This window comes from Phoca vitulina, unplaced genomic scaffold (assembly GCF_004348235.1).
Source record: "Phoca vitulina isolate PV1807 unplaced genomic scaffold, GSC_HSeal_1.0 scaffold4, whole genome shotgun sequence".
NCBI lineage: Eukaryota > Metazoa > Chordata > Mammalia > Carnivora > Phocidae > Phoca > Phoca vitulina.
The window spans coordinates 5,415,092-5,430,614 of NW_022589707.1; the positions used below are offsets into that span (position 1 = coordinate 5,415,092).

The 15,523-nt window shown below is 57.6% G+C and overlaps 1 protein-coding gene across 4 annotated transcripts; it reads right to left on the reverse strand.

The window, feature by feature from the left end:
- Positions 1-281: 281 nt before the first annotated feature.
- EPHB6 (EPH receptor B6) lies at positions 282-14,380 on the reverse strand. Of its 4 annotated transcripts, none has more exons than XM_032401424.1 (18): positions 14,037-14,380; positions 7,494-7,564; positions 7,046-7,244; positions 6,708-6,772; positions 5,769-6,525; positions 4,878-5,033; positions 4,157-4,513; positions 3,924-4,048; positions 3,603-3,765; positions 3,225-3,339; positions 2,914-2,966; positions 2,619-2,738; positions 2,230-2,477; positions 1,803-1,979; positions 1,423-1,572; positions 970-1,163; positions 692-847; positions 282-582 (listed from the first exon to the last, which is right to left on the reverse strand). In XM_032401424.1, exons 3-18 carry the CDS (start codon positions 7,143-7,145, stop codon positions 474-476), a joined length of 3,045 nt encoding a protein of 1,014 aa, XP_032257315.1. In that variant the 5' UTR covers positions 7,146-7,244; positions 7,494-7,564; positions 14,037-14,380; the 3' UTR covers positions 282-473. The 4 variants fall into 4 exon arrangements, with proteins under 4 accessions (XP_032257315.1, XP_032257318.1, XP_032257316.1 ...); XM_032401427.1 differs by having other exon boundaries at positions 1,803-1,976; positions 14,037-14,378; XM_032401425.1 differs by lacking the exon at positions 14,037-14,380 and adding an exon at positions 10,247-11,044.
- Positions 14,381-15,523: the final 1,143 nt, after the last annotated feature.

Genomic DNA, 15,523 nt, shown 5'->3' on the forward strand with positions numbered 1-15,523 from the left:
TCCCAGGGTGCTCCAGACAGTTGGGAGGGAGGCTTGTGGAAAGCGTGAGTGAGGGGGGACAGGTACCGCTTTGGGGGTGGGGTGAAGCTGGTTGAGTCTTGCCACCTTCTACCTTCCAATAAAGTCTTTCCCTGTTCTGCGCCCTTGTGCCTTCAGCTGGTGGTGTCGCCTGCGGGCAATGGCCCTGAGCTCCTCCTCCAAGGCCTTCCCAGCCCTTCCTTGCAGACTGAGGTCTCACCACACCTCCAACTTGCAAAGTTTCTTCTTTCCCTTTAATGCGGGGGAGGGCGGAGGAGGGCGGAGGAGGGCGGAGGACTAGGGAGTGAAGTGTCCAGAGGGTTGGGTGTAGTGTGGCGAGCGCCTCTCGCCGAGGCCAAGACGGAGACGGGCTCTAGTGTTGCACGGTCACTCCTTGGACCTGTGTCCGGGGCTGGGACATAGGCATCGTCCACTCACAGCTGCCCGCCCAGGCCTCAGACCTCCAGTGAGCCCAGCTCCCTCAGGTGCCGCTGCAGAAGCTGGATGTGGTGCAACAGCTTCTTCTGGTGGCCAGCCAGTGTGATGCCCAGGGCGGGCAGGTCTCTGGTGGTGGGGAAGGAGTGCGTCAAGTCTGCGCCAGCTTCTCTAAGATCCCCGGCAGGACCCCGAGCCTGGAGCCCAGCGGAACCCCCACCCGCCTCTCCCCGCTTACTCCAGGCTGAGCTGAACCACATCACTGAAGGTGCAGAGACCAAACTTGGAGAAGTTGTCTTGGTAGCACTCCAGTCCGATGGCCGAAAGCCAGGCCTGGGGTGAGTCCAGAGAAGGAAAGTCCAGAGCCACAGGGTTCAGAAGGGCCTGGGAGGGTCTAAGTGGGGGAAGGGGGGGGGTCAACATTTCCCCTTCGTCTTAGCCCCCTCTCCTCAGTTTGCTTTCCGGTTTGCATCTACCCTCCCTGCTTGTCCCGGGCTCCAGCCCCAATCTCCAGACCTGTCCCCGGGGCCCCCGTCAGCCTGCAGAGTGTCTGGCTTTCGGATCATCTTGTCAAACGCAGCCACCAGCTGGTCAAAATGAGGCCGCTGGGTACGGTCCTTCTGCCAAGTGTCTAGCATAAGCAGATGTAGTCCAGGAGGACAGCCTGGAGGTGGGGGAAGCCGGAACTCCTGCTCTATTGCATTTAGTACCTGGGGGTTAGTAGAAGAACATGGTGATGGGAAGCTATTGCTGGTGGAAAGGCGTATTCTGTCTGTCAGGTCAGCAGGTGGGCTGGGATCAGGTGGAGCATGCAGTCGGAGTGGGGAAGGAACTTAAAAATACGGAAGCCAAGACCACTTAAAATCTCAGTGGATTAGAGAAGAGAAGCTAAGAATGTAGGAGCTTGTGAGGCTGGTGGGTTGGAAGGATGGGGGTGGGGTATCAGCAATGTCTAGGTCAAGAGCTCACCTCCTGGTCACTCATGTCCCAGTAGGGCCGCTCTCCATAACTCATCACTTCCCACATCACTATCCCAAAGCTCCACACGTCACTGGAGGTGGTGTGTTTTCTGTGGGCAATGACCTCTGGGGCTGCCCAGCGAAGCATGCAACTTGGGCCCTGAGGCGTGGGGTTACAAGGAACGATAGCAGTAATTACAGCAGTGGTCACGTTTATTGAGCAACTCCTATGTGCTCCGATGTCCGCCCAGGGTGCGCTCCCGGAGGGAGCCCACGCGGGCTCCGTTCCCTCAGACACCACGACACACCCCCCGGTGGTACGCTCCCCGGAGCCCGGCTCATCCGCCGGCACGCTCTGGAAAAGGCTGAGCCCCCGAGATGTGCTCTCACCTGAGGACTGTGGCCAAGACGAGCCACTTTGCACACCAGGTGGCTATTCACCAGCACGCTGTGGGCAGAGAGCGCGCGGTGCACGAAGGCGAAGCTGGACAGGTGCTGCATGGCGGCCGCTACTCCCCGCTGCATGGCCACCAGCTGCAGGCTGCTGAACTGGCCCTCCCGCTGCTGCTGGGGGGCGGGGGGCAGAGGTCAGCCGCCAGCAGCCGGGCGGGGAGCCTGCGCACACTGCGCCGTGGCCATCAGCAGGAGAGGGAGAGCGGCTTAGGCAGTCAGAGAATGGCCTGGGAAGGAAGGCTGAAGACCAGCGGAGGTGGGGCAGCACAGATGCAGGGCTCTGTCTCCTGTCTCCGGGACAGTTGAGAACTGCAGACGCCCCTGGACCCAAGGCCCCCCCGTCCGCCCCCAGGCCAGCACTGACCCTGAGGAAGCTGTCCAGGGGGCCCAGCTCCATGAGCTCCGTCAGCACCATGAGGGGCCGGCTCTTGGTGACCACGCCCTCCAGCCGCAGGATGTTGGGGTGCTGGAACTGGCCCAGCACTGCAGCCTGGCCCAGAAAGGTCATCTGTAGGCTCTCAGCACCTCCAGCCCACAGGGCCTGGATGGCCACGGCCTGCTCCCGCCGTCCCCGGGGCTGCAGGCGGCCCCTGCGTACTTCTCCAAAGGAGCCTGGGAGAACAGGTGTAGGAGGGAGGGTATTGAGGAAGGACCTTGGGCTTGCGGTGTCGTGCCCTGCGTAGAGGGGCTCCTGCCGGGGAAGGCTCACGGGGGCTCCAGTCCCTCCGGTCCCCTTCCTCTGCCCCTGCACACCTGCCCCAATGACCTCCTCGATCTTGATATATGCAGGATCCACCTCCCTGGTAAATTCTCGGATGGCCTGGCAGGGGTCCTCATATGTGGAAGGGTCGATGTAATACTTCACCCCAAGCCCTGTAGGCAAATAGGGTGCGTGATGAGGGTGTGGTACGGGGCCAGGCCGCCCCCACACCCCAAGCATGCCCTCTTACTTACACCGGCAGGGCCGAGGGGTTCCCCTGGACCTCGGGGAACTTAGGCTTCCTGCTGTGCTCAGCCCCCAGCCCCCCCAGCCCCCCCACCCCCACACCTGGACTGCTGGACTGCTGCAGCTGCTCTGTGTAGCCTGTCCCACGCCGCTTCCTGGGGACAAACCAGAGTCCTGCAATGACACTCCCATCCCCCCCCTTCGGCCCCCATGCAGGCCACTCTCTAGCCACAGATCTGTGAAGTGAGGGCTGCTGGATGCCTCCTGCCTGCCTCGCATGGGCCCAGGGGAAGGGGCCCGGTGGTGGGAGGTGGGCCCTGGACATGGTTTCTGCAGTGGGCTTTGGGGCTGCCAGGACGTGGGGTGGTGCGGCGGGGTGGGTAGGGTGGGGACACGGCTGGGAGGGGCCTCACCTCTGGAAGACAACAGCCAGCACGGTAATGGCCGCCAGCAGGAGGAAGGCCAAGGCCCCCAGGATGGACCCGATCACCAAGGAGAGTCTCTCCGGGAGCTGGGTGGACAGCTCACCTGAGGAGGCAGCCAGCCAGGATCACACGTGGGCAAGGCGTCACAAGCGCGCGCACCTCCACCCCCCCCCATGCGCCCCCTCACGCCCACCCACAGACCCAAAGGCCAGCTGGTCAGCCAGGAGACTCTCCTCACAGCCTCCTGTCCCACACGGCCTCTAGTCTGGAGGGTGCTGGGCCAGGGTTCAAGGCCTGGGGGGTGGGCCCTGGGCCTCTCCTCCCTACCCCCCGGTGCTCCCCCTCCTCATCCGGGCTTCCTCTCACCTTGAGGCAGCGTCTGGAAATAGACCTTGCCGCCATAGGGGCCGTGGCCTGCGGCAGTCCGCGCCCGCACTTGGAAGCCATAGATGTGGCCAGGGCTCAGCTGTGTCACGGTGGCCGTGTTGGTCTCGCTGGTCAGGGTGAAGGAGTGGGACTCATCTTCTGCCTGGGGGTGACAGCCATTCACTCCCTGCTGCCCAGCGCCAGCTCCTGAGCCCTGCCCCATCACCCTCAGGCTTCCTGGCCCACCTCCCCGATCTCTAGCCCCACTGTGGGGCACCGCGCGCTCCCAGCAGCCCTGCTGGGCACCCCCCACCTCCCCACCTGGTCGTAGTAGCGGAGCTGATAGTCCAGGATGTTCCCGTTGGTCTGGTCCGGCTGTGGCCAGGACACCGTGATGCTGTTGGAGGCCCGGCTCACCTGGTGCAGCGCAGGGACTGCAGAGGGAACTGGGGGGGGGGCGGTCAGTGAGGGGGCTTCCAGGGGCCCGGCAGCAGGAGTGGGGGAGGGGCTTCGAAGGAGGCAAGGTCAGGCATCAGGCAGAGCGGAAGGCTCACCTGCGTGGCTGGTGCTGACGTTGATGGCGGCAGCCTGGGGAGGGTCGGGGCTGAGCTCCGACACGCCGTTCACAGCCTGAACCTCCAAGATGTAGGGCACATGTGCCCGGAGCCCCCCCACTAACACTCGGCTCTCGGTCAGGCCCCTCTGGCGGGGGTCGAAGTGCACCTCATCCCTGCAGCGGCGACAAGCGCCCCCGGTGCCCGTGCCGGGCTCCTGGTGGCCTCCACATTCCTTGCACACGACATTGAAGAGCAGGTCCCCTCGTCCCCCCAGCTCCTGAGGCAGGCGCCAGTGCAGCATGAGCACTGAGCCTTGCACCTCGAACCAAAGCTCCCGGGGAGCCGATGGAGGGCCTGGAGAAGCCGGTGGGGGCAGCGAGAAGGGCCAGGAAAGGGAGGAGTGGTGGGAGTCGAGGTGAAGGAGGAGGGGTGGCGATGATGGAGGAAGGAAGGAGGCAGGGGAGGGGGGTGGCCCAGAGGGGAGGAGACGGAGAGCATGGGGTGGGGACCAGAAAGCAGCGGAGGCAGGTGGGAGGAGAGGCAGGAGGTGGGCCGGTGTGGATGGGGTCAGGGCCAGAAGCAGGAGAGTGGAGGGAGAAAATGAACAGGAGAAAAGTCACTGCAAATGTGAACCAGCCCCACTGTGTTGCCCTCAGCCTCCCCTTCTCTGCCTGCCCCCCAGTCCCATTTCCACCCCTGGGGCTGGTGGGGGACTCACCGGTGCAGGGGGCCTCTGGGGGGTCTGAACTGGCCCTGTAGAAGCCCTCACGGCAGGGGCAAACAGGGGCTGCAGGATCGGGGGCATGGCTGCGGGCAGGGCACGGTAAGCAGGGCGCGTTCCCAGCCAAGGCCTTGTAGGACCCCTCAGGGCAGCCTAGGGGGACAGAATGGGGCAGAGACATTAGGCTCGCTCCATCCACCGCCTCCTGAGCCCCACCACGCCAGCACACAGACATGCCCCCAGCCTTCCATTCCCCAGGGCTCTTTCTCCTATCATCCTGAGACCTACCCCCTCTCTTCCCTTCTTCCCTCTTTCCTTCCCTCAGGCAGAGATTACTGGGGTAGAACTGCATTTCTGCTGATGGAAAAAGTGAGGTGCAGTGGGGGCTATGGGCAAGCCAAGCACCAGAGAGAGGCGTCTGGCTTGATTGTATGACTTCCCTGTGCAGATGGCTTCTGCAGCCTCCACCCTGCAGCAGAAGGATTCCCCTTAGCTGGTCTCCACTGCCTGCTCCTACCCGCGTCCTGGTCACCTGGCACAGTGATGATCCTTTCCTAACTAGGCGGCAAATAGGGACAGAGGACACATCCCAAAATAACCCAGGAGTTTAACTCCTTTTGATCTCTCGCTTCTCAGGCCTGCAGCCCTAGGATGCTCAGCAATGGCTGTGGAAGTCTCCAGAAGGTTCTAGAAATTTGAGATGAGCATATGACACCAAATTTGTGTGCTTTAGAAAATAGATCTGGAGAAAACAAGAGTCCTTTCCTAAGATAGCTTATTCAGGACCTTTTGGGGACAAAATGAAGTTTGGGGTGTTCAGGAGAGGTGTCCCAAGGTTGGGGGCCAGATGGGGAGATCTTGGGCAAGTGCACAGGAGCAGAACCTCACCTTGGCAGGCCTTGTCTCCACGGGCTGGCTGGTGCCCCGGCTGACAGCGGCAGCCCCCAACCGCTACCATCCACCTGCCCTCCCCATTGCAGTGCAGCCTGGGGGGGCTACCCCCTGCCTGGCCCCCGCTTCCATCCTCCTCTGGCTCTGCGTGAGCCACACAGGTGCCCACGGCTGCCACCAGGGAGGCGCCCCCGGCCCCACTGGCCTGCGTGTCAGGGAAGGAGGCGAAGGCGCGGAGGACGGACGGGCAGGTGTAGGAGAAGAGCTTGACCGCCACGAGGGCCAGGCAGGCCCCCGTGTCCTGGAAGGCCACGTAGAAGCCACGCTGGGTGAGGGGGCCGAAGCTCCTCTCTTTGACGTTGAGCTGCAGCCCCGCACGCTGCTGCCCGGCCCCGCGCGGGCCCACCGCCCACGCCGAGGAGGCGGGGAAGCTCTCGTCCGCGGCAATGGTGTCCACCTTGGTCCAGCGTTTGAGGTGCCAGGCGGAAACGCTGTCGGGGCCATCGGGCTCCTCGGCCTGGCGGTAGTAAAGGGTGAAGGTCTCCCGGCAGGTGCCCCCGGCCACGCCCAGGCTGGCGCACGCCCGCACGGAGAAGTGCAGTCGGATGTGTGCCCTCTGCGCGCCTCGGCGCTCCACAAAGTGTGTCTGCAGCCAGTTGTCCTGCCCGGTGCCTGGCGGGGCCCCTGCCACGTGGCATGCCTCGAAGGTCCGAGTCAGGCGTCGCTGGTCGTCCAGAACGCTCACTTCATCCCACTGCAGGGAGGGCGGGGAGACCCTGTTAGCTGGCAAAGCCGGGTAAGTAGACCCCAAAGTCCTGCTCCTCTGGGGAAAGGAGTCTTACTCCATTCGGCTCTACCGGGGCTTCCTTCCCAAATCCCACACAAGGAGCCGGGTGGGGAGGCGCAGCAGGTGGGGAATGAAAGAGTGACACTCACCCCACCTGGCGGGTAGGTGAGCCAGCCAATCTCAGATGTCTCTCCAGTGGTGTCCAGCAGTACCTCTGGCGGGAGATAAGAAGGGGCACTCAGCAGCCAAGCCCCCAGCGAGGACTGCTAACCCTCGCCCCACCCCAGGAGGAAAACAGGAATTTTCCCTCCCTGGTCCTTTTAATTCACCAGCAGGGGCACAGCTCTGTGTCAGGAGCCTTTCCCTGGAACCCTCCCCATTCCTTTCCCCTTCTTGATGTCTTCCCTCTTTTCTGCCTTTTCTGAGTCTTTCCCATTCCCCACCCGTGCTGGCAGCTAGGGATTCTCCAGTCTCCCCTCCCTCTTACCTTCCAGCGCCAGAACTGAGGACCCCAGCACCAGGACCCAGAGACTGCACACCATGCCCGCCACTCCGCTCCCTGACCGGGCAGCCCCCTCAGCAGCCATGGGGCGTCTTCGGGGCTCCCACCATTGCCCTGGCCACCACCCTGCTCCCAGGCAGGGCTGCTGCTTCGTAAGACTGGGGTGTGCAGCCAAGCTTGCTTCCTAGGGAGACACACAGGACCAGAAGAAGCGGGTGGCAGGTAACTACACTGCTAACACAGATAGCTCGCAAACCACCAACCACACGGTAAGGGCCTGTCGGGAGCAGACGCTCTCCTGACCTGTGCCAAGTCCACCATCTTAGAGGGCCACGTGCTAGTCACTCCCTCCCTCCCTGCAGCTGCCGCATCTCTGAGCACTTCTTACAGCCCCTCCCTCTTAGAGCCTAGGCGAGTTCTGGGCCAATCTTACCCTTTTCTTCTGGAAGGAGCTATTTCAGTTCTTTCTCTTCACTTACTCTCCCTCCTCCTCCTAGAGCCACCCTGTATTGGAAGTCAGAAGATTCTTCTCATTAAAACAAGCAGAGTAGAAGCTACTCCTTCCCTGGGGACACACGATCCCCCCTCCCCAACACCTCCTGACCCACATCAGACCTGGACACGCTGGACAGTACAGAGAGGCAGTGGAGTGAGAGGGACCACGGAAGAGAGCTGTGGGGTATGACGCAAGGGAAGATGGGAGAACAGGAGCGAGAAGAACATAGGCGCAAAGATTCCATCTGATAAGTGAGCCAGCACAGAGAAAGGGTAGAGCTATGTGGGTCTGGCATGCCTACATTTTGTCAGCAACGGTCCTCTCTCCACAAGGGGCACATTTCCTCTATGGCTTACAGAAAAATAAATGGATGGATGTGAAAAAATGCTTCTAGTCTGCTCACAATGAAAGGACAGAATGTGGAAACAACAGTGCCATCTTGTCCTATGAGATTAATAATGCACTGGGTTGAAGAAGGTATGAGAGCTGGGCTCTTTATATTCACGGGGCTTATGAGTTTCAAACTGGTGTATCTTCTTAGAGGGACAGTCGGTGATGTCTGTCTAGCAGCTTCACTTCTAAGAGTTTGTCCTTCAGGTACTGCATCCTTAGGTCTGATGGCAGAGATGTTCAAACAAGGATATTTGCTGCAGAATTGTTTGTAAGGGAAAAGACTGGAAAGCAACTGTCCATCAACGGGAAGATATTTAATAAATTATGGCACAACCTTAAAAAAGAGTGAGGGCTACTGCTTATGCACTGATTATGAAAAGGATTTCCCAAGTGAAAGTAGTCCGTGCAGAAGAGTGTCAAGTATGGTCCCCGCTGGTTAATTTAAGAAGGCCATCCATATACAAGCACCCCCCTCTGGCTCACAGGCATATGACTGTGGGGGCACGGCTGCCTCCAGGGCCACAGTGAAGACAAACGGGCTCAGACCTTCCTTTGTTCATCGGTCTAGAGATTAGTGGTGGCCCATCTCTCCCCCTGTGACTGAGTCTCAAAAGTCTGTGAGTTGCATGGACCAGAGCAGTCCATTCCATTTATTTCTGTTGAGAAGAAAATAAGAGGCAGGTTGTTCAAAGACATGAACCTGAGAGAGAGAGAGAGAGAGAGAGAGGAAAGACAGCAGTTGGGACCTGGAATCTGTTTCCACCATGAGAGCTGTCGCCACGTGACCCGCAGCACTCTTGAAAACTGCACATTTCTCGATGAAGCTGAAACCAAACTATGACACTATTTGACTTTGATCAATCAGAAAATCATAACTAGGTTCCTGCTAATCTCACTTTTCCTGGTAACACAGGCTCTATTGCGAGATGAAGCGTTCGGTGTCACCCGCATGCGGTTATCACGAAAAGGCACTGATGTTACAGCCGGTGGGCTAATGTATGATGGGCATCAGGCCGCTGTCCACTGAAACGCACCTTTCATGCCACCAGAACCCTACTTGCGAGACAGAGTTTAACTTATAGTGTATGGAGGCAAGCAAGAAGCATTTCCAAATCACCAGGTTGTCCACCTTAAACTTACACAATGTTATACGTCAACGGTATCTCCATAAGGCCAGAAAAAGGGAAGCATTTCTACATGGCAAACGATTCCTAAGTAACAGAGGTTCTTTGCCAATACTGTCCCGAATGCTGCTAGAATCATTCGCAGATGAAATGTTTCAAAGAAGAACAGGGAGATCGTGAAGTAACAAAGCATGGCCCCATCACCAATGGCTGTTGAATACATATCCTGAAGTCATAGGTGTTGTATGCATCCCCCAAATGCTCAGTGGCTTACGTTGGAGACATGCTTGACACGCCAAGAGCCATAGGGTCTTTAGGAATGCTGTTATCAAGAACTGAAAATGCCAGAAAAATGTCTTCAAACAATGAAAGCTATTCTATCACTTGCCCAGCAGATATGCTCTAAAATAGCCTCTTTCAGTCAGAAGATGGATGGATTCTGGAATCTGTACAAAAAGGAGACGGTAAGCACTGCATCTTCCTAAACTTATAACTAGACAGATAATCATGGAGAAGGAATAATAAACACTTTGGATGCATCTCAATGAATTTTTTTTTTTTTCTTGAGAGACAGCAAACCAAGAGGGAAGATATGTACTGCAGATCCTATCCCCTGTGCTCTATGGAACATTCTAGAAGATGAGGAATGGCAGAGAATTTGCTTTGATGACCCACAATACAAGCAACACAGCAGCTTGTGGCTGCAGCAGGGTGTGTGTGCATAGCTTCAGCATGCATCTTAATGACAACATGAAGCTGGCCTCTCTCCAGAGGATCCAGAAAAGAGCAAAAGCAATTAGGAAACATGTTAAAGCCACTCAGCTTCTGTCCTCAAGAGGCATCAGAAAGAAAAGAATTAAGTGGAGACATTGCGTGTAGATTGCCACTTTCATAACTGTTAAAATTTTTTTTACCAAGAAACAAGATATTCAGTTAAAAAAATGGTTGAGGCTCTTCAACTGCCCAGAAGTATTCCTTGCTGTTTGAAGGGACCTCTTTTAGATTTAGATCCAGAGACTGACGGTTATAAACAAATTCCTTCAGGGGAAAAAAAAAAAAAAAACACCGTGGTTGAGTGAGACTAGGAAGTGAGGTCAATTCTTGCCTGTCAAACAAAACAGATAAATTCGAGCCTTTTATTTTTTAATATATATAAAAAGAACTCGGGTGTACCTCTACAACAAGAATAAGAACAAGAAAAGACGAAGCTTTAAGATATGGAAGAAATTGCTGCCAGCTAATTCCTACTCCTGCAGATTTTTTGGAAACAAGTTTCAAAGGCAGAAACGTAAGTGACAAGAACACGTAGCTCCATCCACATGCTTGGAATACTGAACAAGCAGGAGTTAGAACTTGATTTTCAAAGGTGCCTTCAATGGTTGAGGACTAGGACATCTGTCTAAGCTTAGTCTAGGAGCGCGTCCTGGAAGCAGCCAAGTGCATCCCTCCTGCAACACACAGGGGAACAGGCCTGCTTTGGATTCCTCTGTCTTCTCCAGCCCGCGAAAGGCATTGGTCAGTGTTCAGAAATCCTCTCGCCCAGGAATAGCCGAAGACTTATTTCAATCAGGAAAACATTCAAACTTCAGATGTGTATATGGTTTTAAAAATATAACACACCAGAAGCAGCAGAAATGTGGATGGAAAATGGTAGCTCAGAAAATAAGACTGATTTGACAAAATTTCAGATGACAAAAATTGCATTCTATGACTTCACGTTTTTTTTCTCAGCTTCTTTTCTACATGTATCACTTTACATCTTTTTTCTACAGTAGAGACACTGCATCCACAAGTCTGCTACATTTCTTTGCTTTATAAAAATATGACAGTCCGTAGGCATCAAAATTGTGTTTTGTTTCCAGAAACTGGCAAAGATTAAAGATGTGTAGACTCTTAGCTTATACATCATAGCTTCTGAGTTCTGTTATCTATAAGAATGAAAGATTTAAAAATAAATTAAATGAGTAAATCTGTAGGAATTTAAAAAATTAACTGTCCTCAAATTGAAATGTTAAATATGACAATTTTATGAACAGAGATGGTTTAAAATAGTTTATGCACCTCGATCCACAAAATGAGTTTTTAAAAAAATTAAGTAATACAAGCCAAATAAGCTTGGAGGAAGGTATGGCAGAAAAATGTACTGGCCATTAAAACTGGTTACTGTAGGAGGGAGAAATGAAGGATTGGCAGAGAGGGGATTATTAATTTTGTCTTACAGATATTTGAATGGGTTTTCTTGTTACAACGAGCGTATCTTATTTTTACAATTAAAACAAAATCTCATAATTATCATCTAAACAAAAAAAAAGGGGGAAATATTTTTAAAACCTAGACTAGCATAGCGTATGTTTACATTTTACCCTCCCCTCCCTCCTCTCTCTAGGTTTCAAAACAATCTAGAAATTTTTATCTATAAGGAGAAAGTGGAGATAAAGAGGCAGTAGGAGTTGGGAATGAATGAGCAGAGTAACTTTTATCCCTGGATTTTCTTTAAGCTTCTCTCTGAAGAAGTTCAAATGGCCCCACTGATGATATCATGCTTCTCTTACTCGGCGTCAAGCAAAGGACTTTGGCTCTAAAGGGGTGAGGGGCACCAGGGGGGCTGGGGACACATGACGAGGGCATCACTGCAAAGTGAGCCCGGGCAGGAACATTCAGAGAGGCGAAGCAGCCTGCAGGGCCCAGCGGGACGAGGGAGGTCCCAAGGGCAAAGGGGCCGATGGTTAACGTGTGGTGTGGCTGCTGAGCTGGCCCTCACACCTGTCAGCCACGGGGTAAGCGTGGGAGGGGTCAGCACCACGGGCCCTGTCCTCCGTCCTGTTCTGCAGCTGTTAAACGCCCAGGAAATTCCAATATAATCCTTGCTCAGCTTAATGCTGCTACCCTTTAATCTCCACCTTGGAGATGGTCTCCGTCTCTTGGAGCTCTGTCCGCCTGCCTCGAAAAGGCTCCCATCAGCCCTTACAGCGGCATCCAGAGCAGACAGTGAGGGGGTGGCCGTCCTCCGGTGCTTCTGGCCCCTGCTGCCCTGGTTCGAGAAGCCAATTTGTGGATTACCTAGCAGAGGAGAGTCCTGTGTCCCTTGAGGCCTCCAGCCGCCAGGAATGTCCCCCAGAGCACGCAGATGCACACGAATGTGCCTCCCACTGCCAGGCTGTGGAGCTGGGGGAGGCTTTTAAGATGCAGGCAGTATCTGGGAGTGGCAGGCAGCCACTTAGCATGAGCCGCGCTCGCGGTGCACTGACCGGGGATATGCGTGGCTTTGGGAAAGGGCACGAGGGAGGGTGTTGGGACAGTCAGTATGTGTCCATGAGAGATGAGTAAGTGGAAGGTTGTAGAAGCCCCCAAGAGCCAGGACCAGTGCCCGTGGGAGCAAGTGTGAGAGTATGTAAGGGAATGTGCGTGAGGTGAGATGGGTATGGAGCAGCACGCGAGCTGGGAGGGGTGTGTGTGTGTGTGTGTGTGTGTGTGTGTGTGTGTGAGCATGCACGCCAGAGCAGACCCTGAGCGCTCCTCATACGGGTGACTGACGCCCATGAGCCCTTCTCCTCGCCCCGGGTCTGCCCCTACTCTTCCCCTAGCCAGCCTGTCAACTGCTCTCTGCCCCAGGAGTCGCTGCTGCAGAAACATCTGGGCTGGGAGAGGGAGCTGAACAGGGAAGCAGAGAAAGGGAAACCCGAGGCTGCCCCAACCCCCAAACCCCGCCATCCCCCTTCCCGCTAGCGGGCAGTGCAGTGTGGACACAGGACTCAGGGCCCCCCCAGCTCGGGCGATGGTGATGAGCTGGGAGAGCAGCGGGCCCCGAGGAGGAATGCTCCTGCCCTTCCCATGCTCAGACCACTGCTGCCTGGTGCTCCCAGGCACGCTGGGGACACAGGGCTCACTGCCAGCCCCCTTTCTGCACCCCAAAGGAACCAACAGACTCCAAAGGAGTCCTCCTCTCTCGGCCACTAGGTCGCTACACAGAAGCCCCCCACCCTAATCTTCCTGCGAGGAAAAAAGGTCCATTGCCCCAAGAGAACCAAGTGGCCCCTCTGAAAGGCACCAGGAACAAATGACAACAAGTCTCAGTCCTGCAACGCCCATTACCTGGACGTTTCCCTGCACCACCAACATTGTCACAGCTCCTTCCCACCCAGCCAGCATCTCCCCTTCTAGAACCTGAGTCAAGTTCTCCTGGCGGGTGGAGGGCCTGGCCCTGGTTAACTTATTGGGAACAGGCCCAGCCGCTTCTCTCCATGGGCACTGCCAGGGACATTACAACATCGGCTACGCTGGGCCCCAGCCAGCTCCCCCAGGGATGGGAGGAGAGAGGATGCCAGACAGCCAAGATTGGTGGATGGGGGTGTAGGGCAGGTAGGGCCAAGCACCCAGATGTAAAGCGAGGGGGTGGAGCTGGGGCAGCAGCAGGCAGCCGACTTTGGTTGCAACTTGGGGGTTATGGCTGGGGAGCATGAACCAAGCCTTGTCTCCACTCTAAGGCTTATGGGTGGTAACGGGGGTGGGGGAGCTGGGGGCAGGTGTGGGATCACCCTCCTTGCTCCTCCCAGCTCCGCGGGGATTGGAGATGCCACTGGAGTCAGAAGGGTGGGCAATCCTTTTCAGAACGCTGGGAGTCCGGCCTTGGCAAGGACCCCTGTATCGGGACACCCCCCCCCCCCCCGCAGGCCAGAGAAGAGCAGTGTCTCTGGAGACACAGTGGGGGATCGCAGCAGCAAGGGTAATGGGGGTGTCAATGATGGCCGGCCAGAGGTCGGGGAGCCGGGGTGGCCAGTTTCGCACCCCTCACGAACCCACCGTCGCCTTGGGGAAGGATACTCAGTACTACCCCAGGAGGCCCCCGAGGATCTGCAGAGGCCCAGTCTGGAGGGCCCCTCCACTTTCGCAAACCTTGATGCCTCTGTCCCCAGGCACACCGCCCCCCACACCCCCCAACACCGCCTGGCACCCCGGGGCTCACCTTCCGCCGGCCGCAGGCTCCGCAGGTCTGCGCCCCCCCGAGGCCCCGCGATGGAGCCGCGCCGCCCGCGTCTACGCTCCGGTGCGGGGACCCCGCTCCTCGCGGCCCGGGTCCGCTCGCCGCGGCGCGTCTCCGGGGTTCCGGGGCGGCCGGGGGGCGGTGGCTGGCGGCAGGGATTGCTCTGGAGGCGGGGCGCCCGGGGATCGTGCGGGGCCCGCGTCGCGCTCGCCGTCGCCGCGCTCGGTCGCGGGTCCCGCCGCCCGCTGCTCGGCTCTGGAGCGGCGGCAGGGGCGAGCTCAGCCCGGCCCGCCCCCTCCGCGTCCCTCCCCGCCCGGCCCGCCCCTCTCCGGCCCCTGCGGCCGCCCTCCCTCTCCCCTCTTCCGGGGAGCCGAGCCCGCCCTCCCGGCCTGGGCGGCGATGCGCGGCGCCCGGCGCGGGGCTCGCCCTGGGCCCGCCTGTGCGCTGGGGCGGGGGCGCCTCCTCCTCCCCGCGGCGCGGGGCGGGCACGGAGGGAGGCTCGCGCGAGGGGCCTGGAGGGGGCGGGCTGCCGGGCGGCGGGGAGAGGCGTTCAAGCCTCGGGCCGGGCGCGGGCTCCGCTCCCCGGGAGGGAAAGCGCACAGGCGGGCGGCCGATGCGCGGGGCACGGCCGGGCAGGGCAGGGCAGGGCGGCGCGGCAGCCGGCCCGAACACCCTCTCCCCACCCCTGCTTTTCTGCTTCAACTCTAGGAACTAAACCCACTGTTTTAGTTCCTACTCAGGTTTAAACTAAGGTGGGCGTGAGCTGTGAAGAAGAGAAAGAAGGAAAAGAAGGGGGTGGAGGGAAAGACAAACTGAGAAATCTCAGAGGGTACGGGGGTGGGGTGGGGATGGGTAAGCAGCAGGGAGGGGGGGGCATCTGGGTTATGAAAGTGTCTCTGATCTAGCCTTAAACTCTTCTGCCTCTTCGTGACCCTGGATCTTGGTCAACGTTGGGGCTTCTGACTCCACCCTCCCCAAAGGCCTGGGAAGCCTGGGTCTGAACGGGGAAGCCCATATGTAGGTGCCTGGCTTTGCATTGCCCGGGCAAGTCATGCACCTCTGGGTGCCTCCTCCCTCTGCCCACTCCCCGGGCAGAGCACAGGGATCTGAGGCGTTGGGAGGTACTCAGCTGGTGCCTGGAAGGTTTGAGGAACCGAGGGGCCGCCGCGAGGAAAAATGTTTCCGCCCACCCCTAGCCTCTTCTCCAACGAGGACGGGATTTGGGGTCTATTGTTCCGGTCCTACAGCCCTAAGCTGGGGCCTTCCCACGACGTGTTGCTACCACCTGCTGGTTCTTTCAAGGAACACAGGCATCTGGTGGAATTCCCTCGGGCCTTTCCCCCTCCCCATATCACCGTGCCGCTTCTTACTCTCCCACTTACTTCATTTATCCAAGACGAGGTAAAGCACTAGCTGGAAATGGGCTGATCAAAACTGGTACTTAAGGAGCATTCAGAAACCAAGGAAAA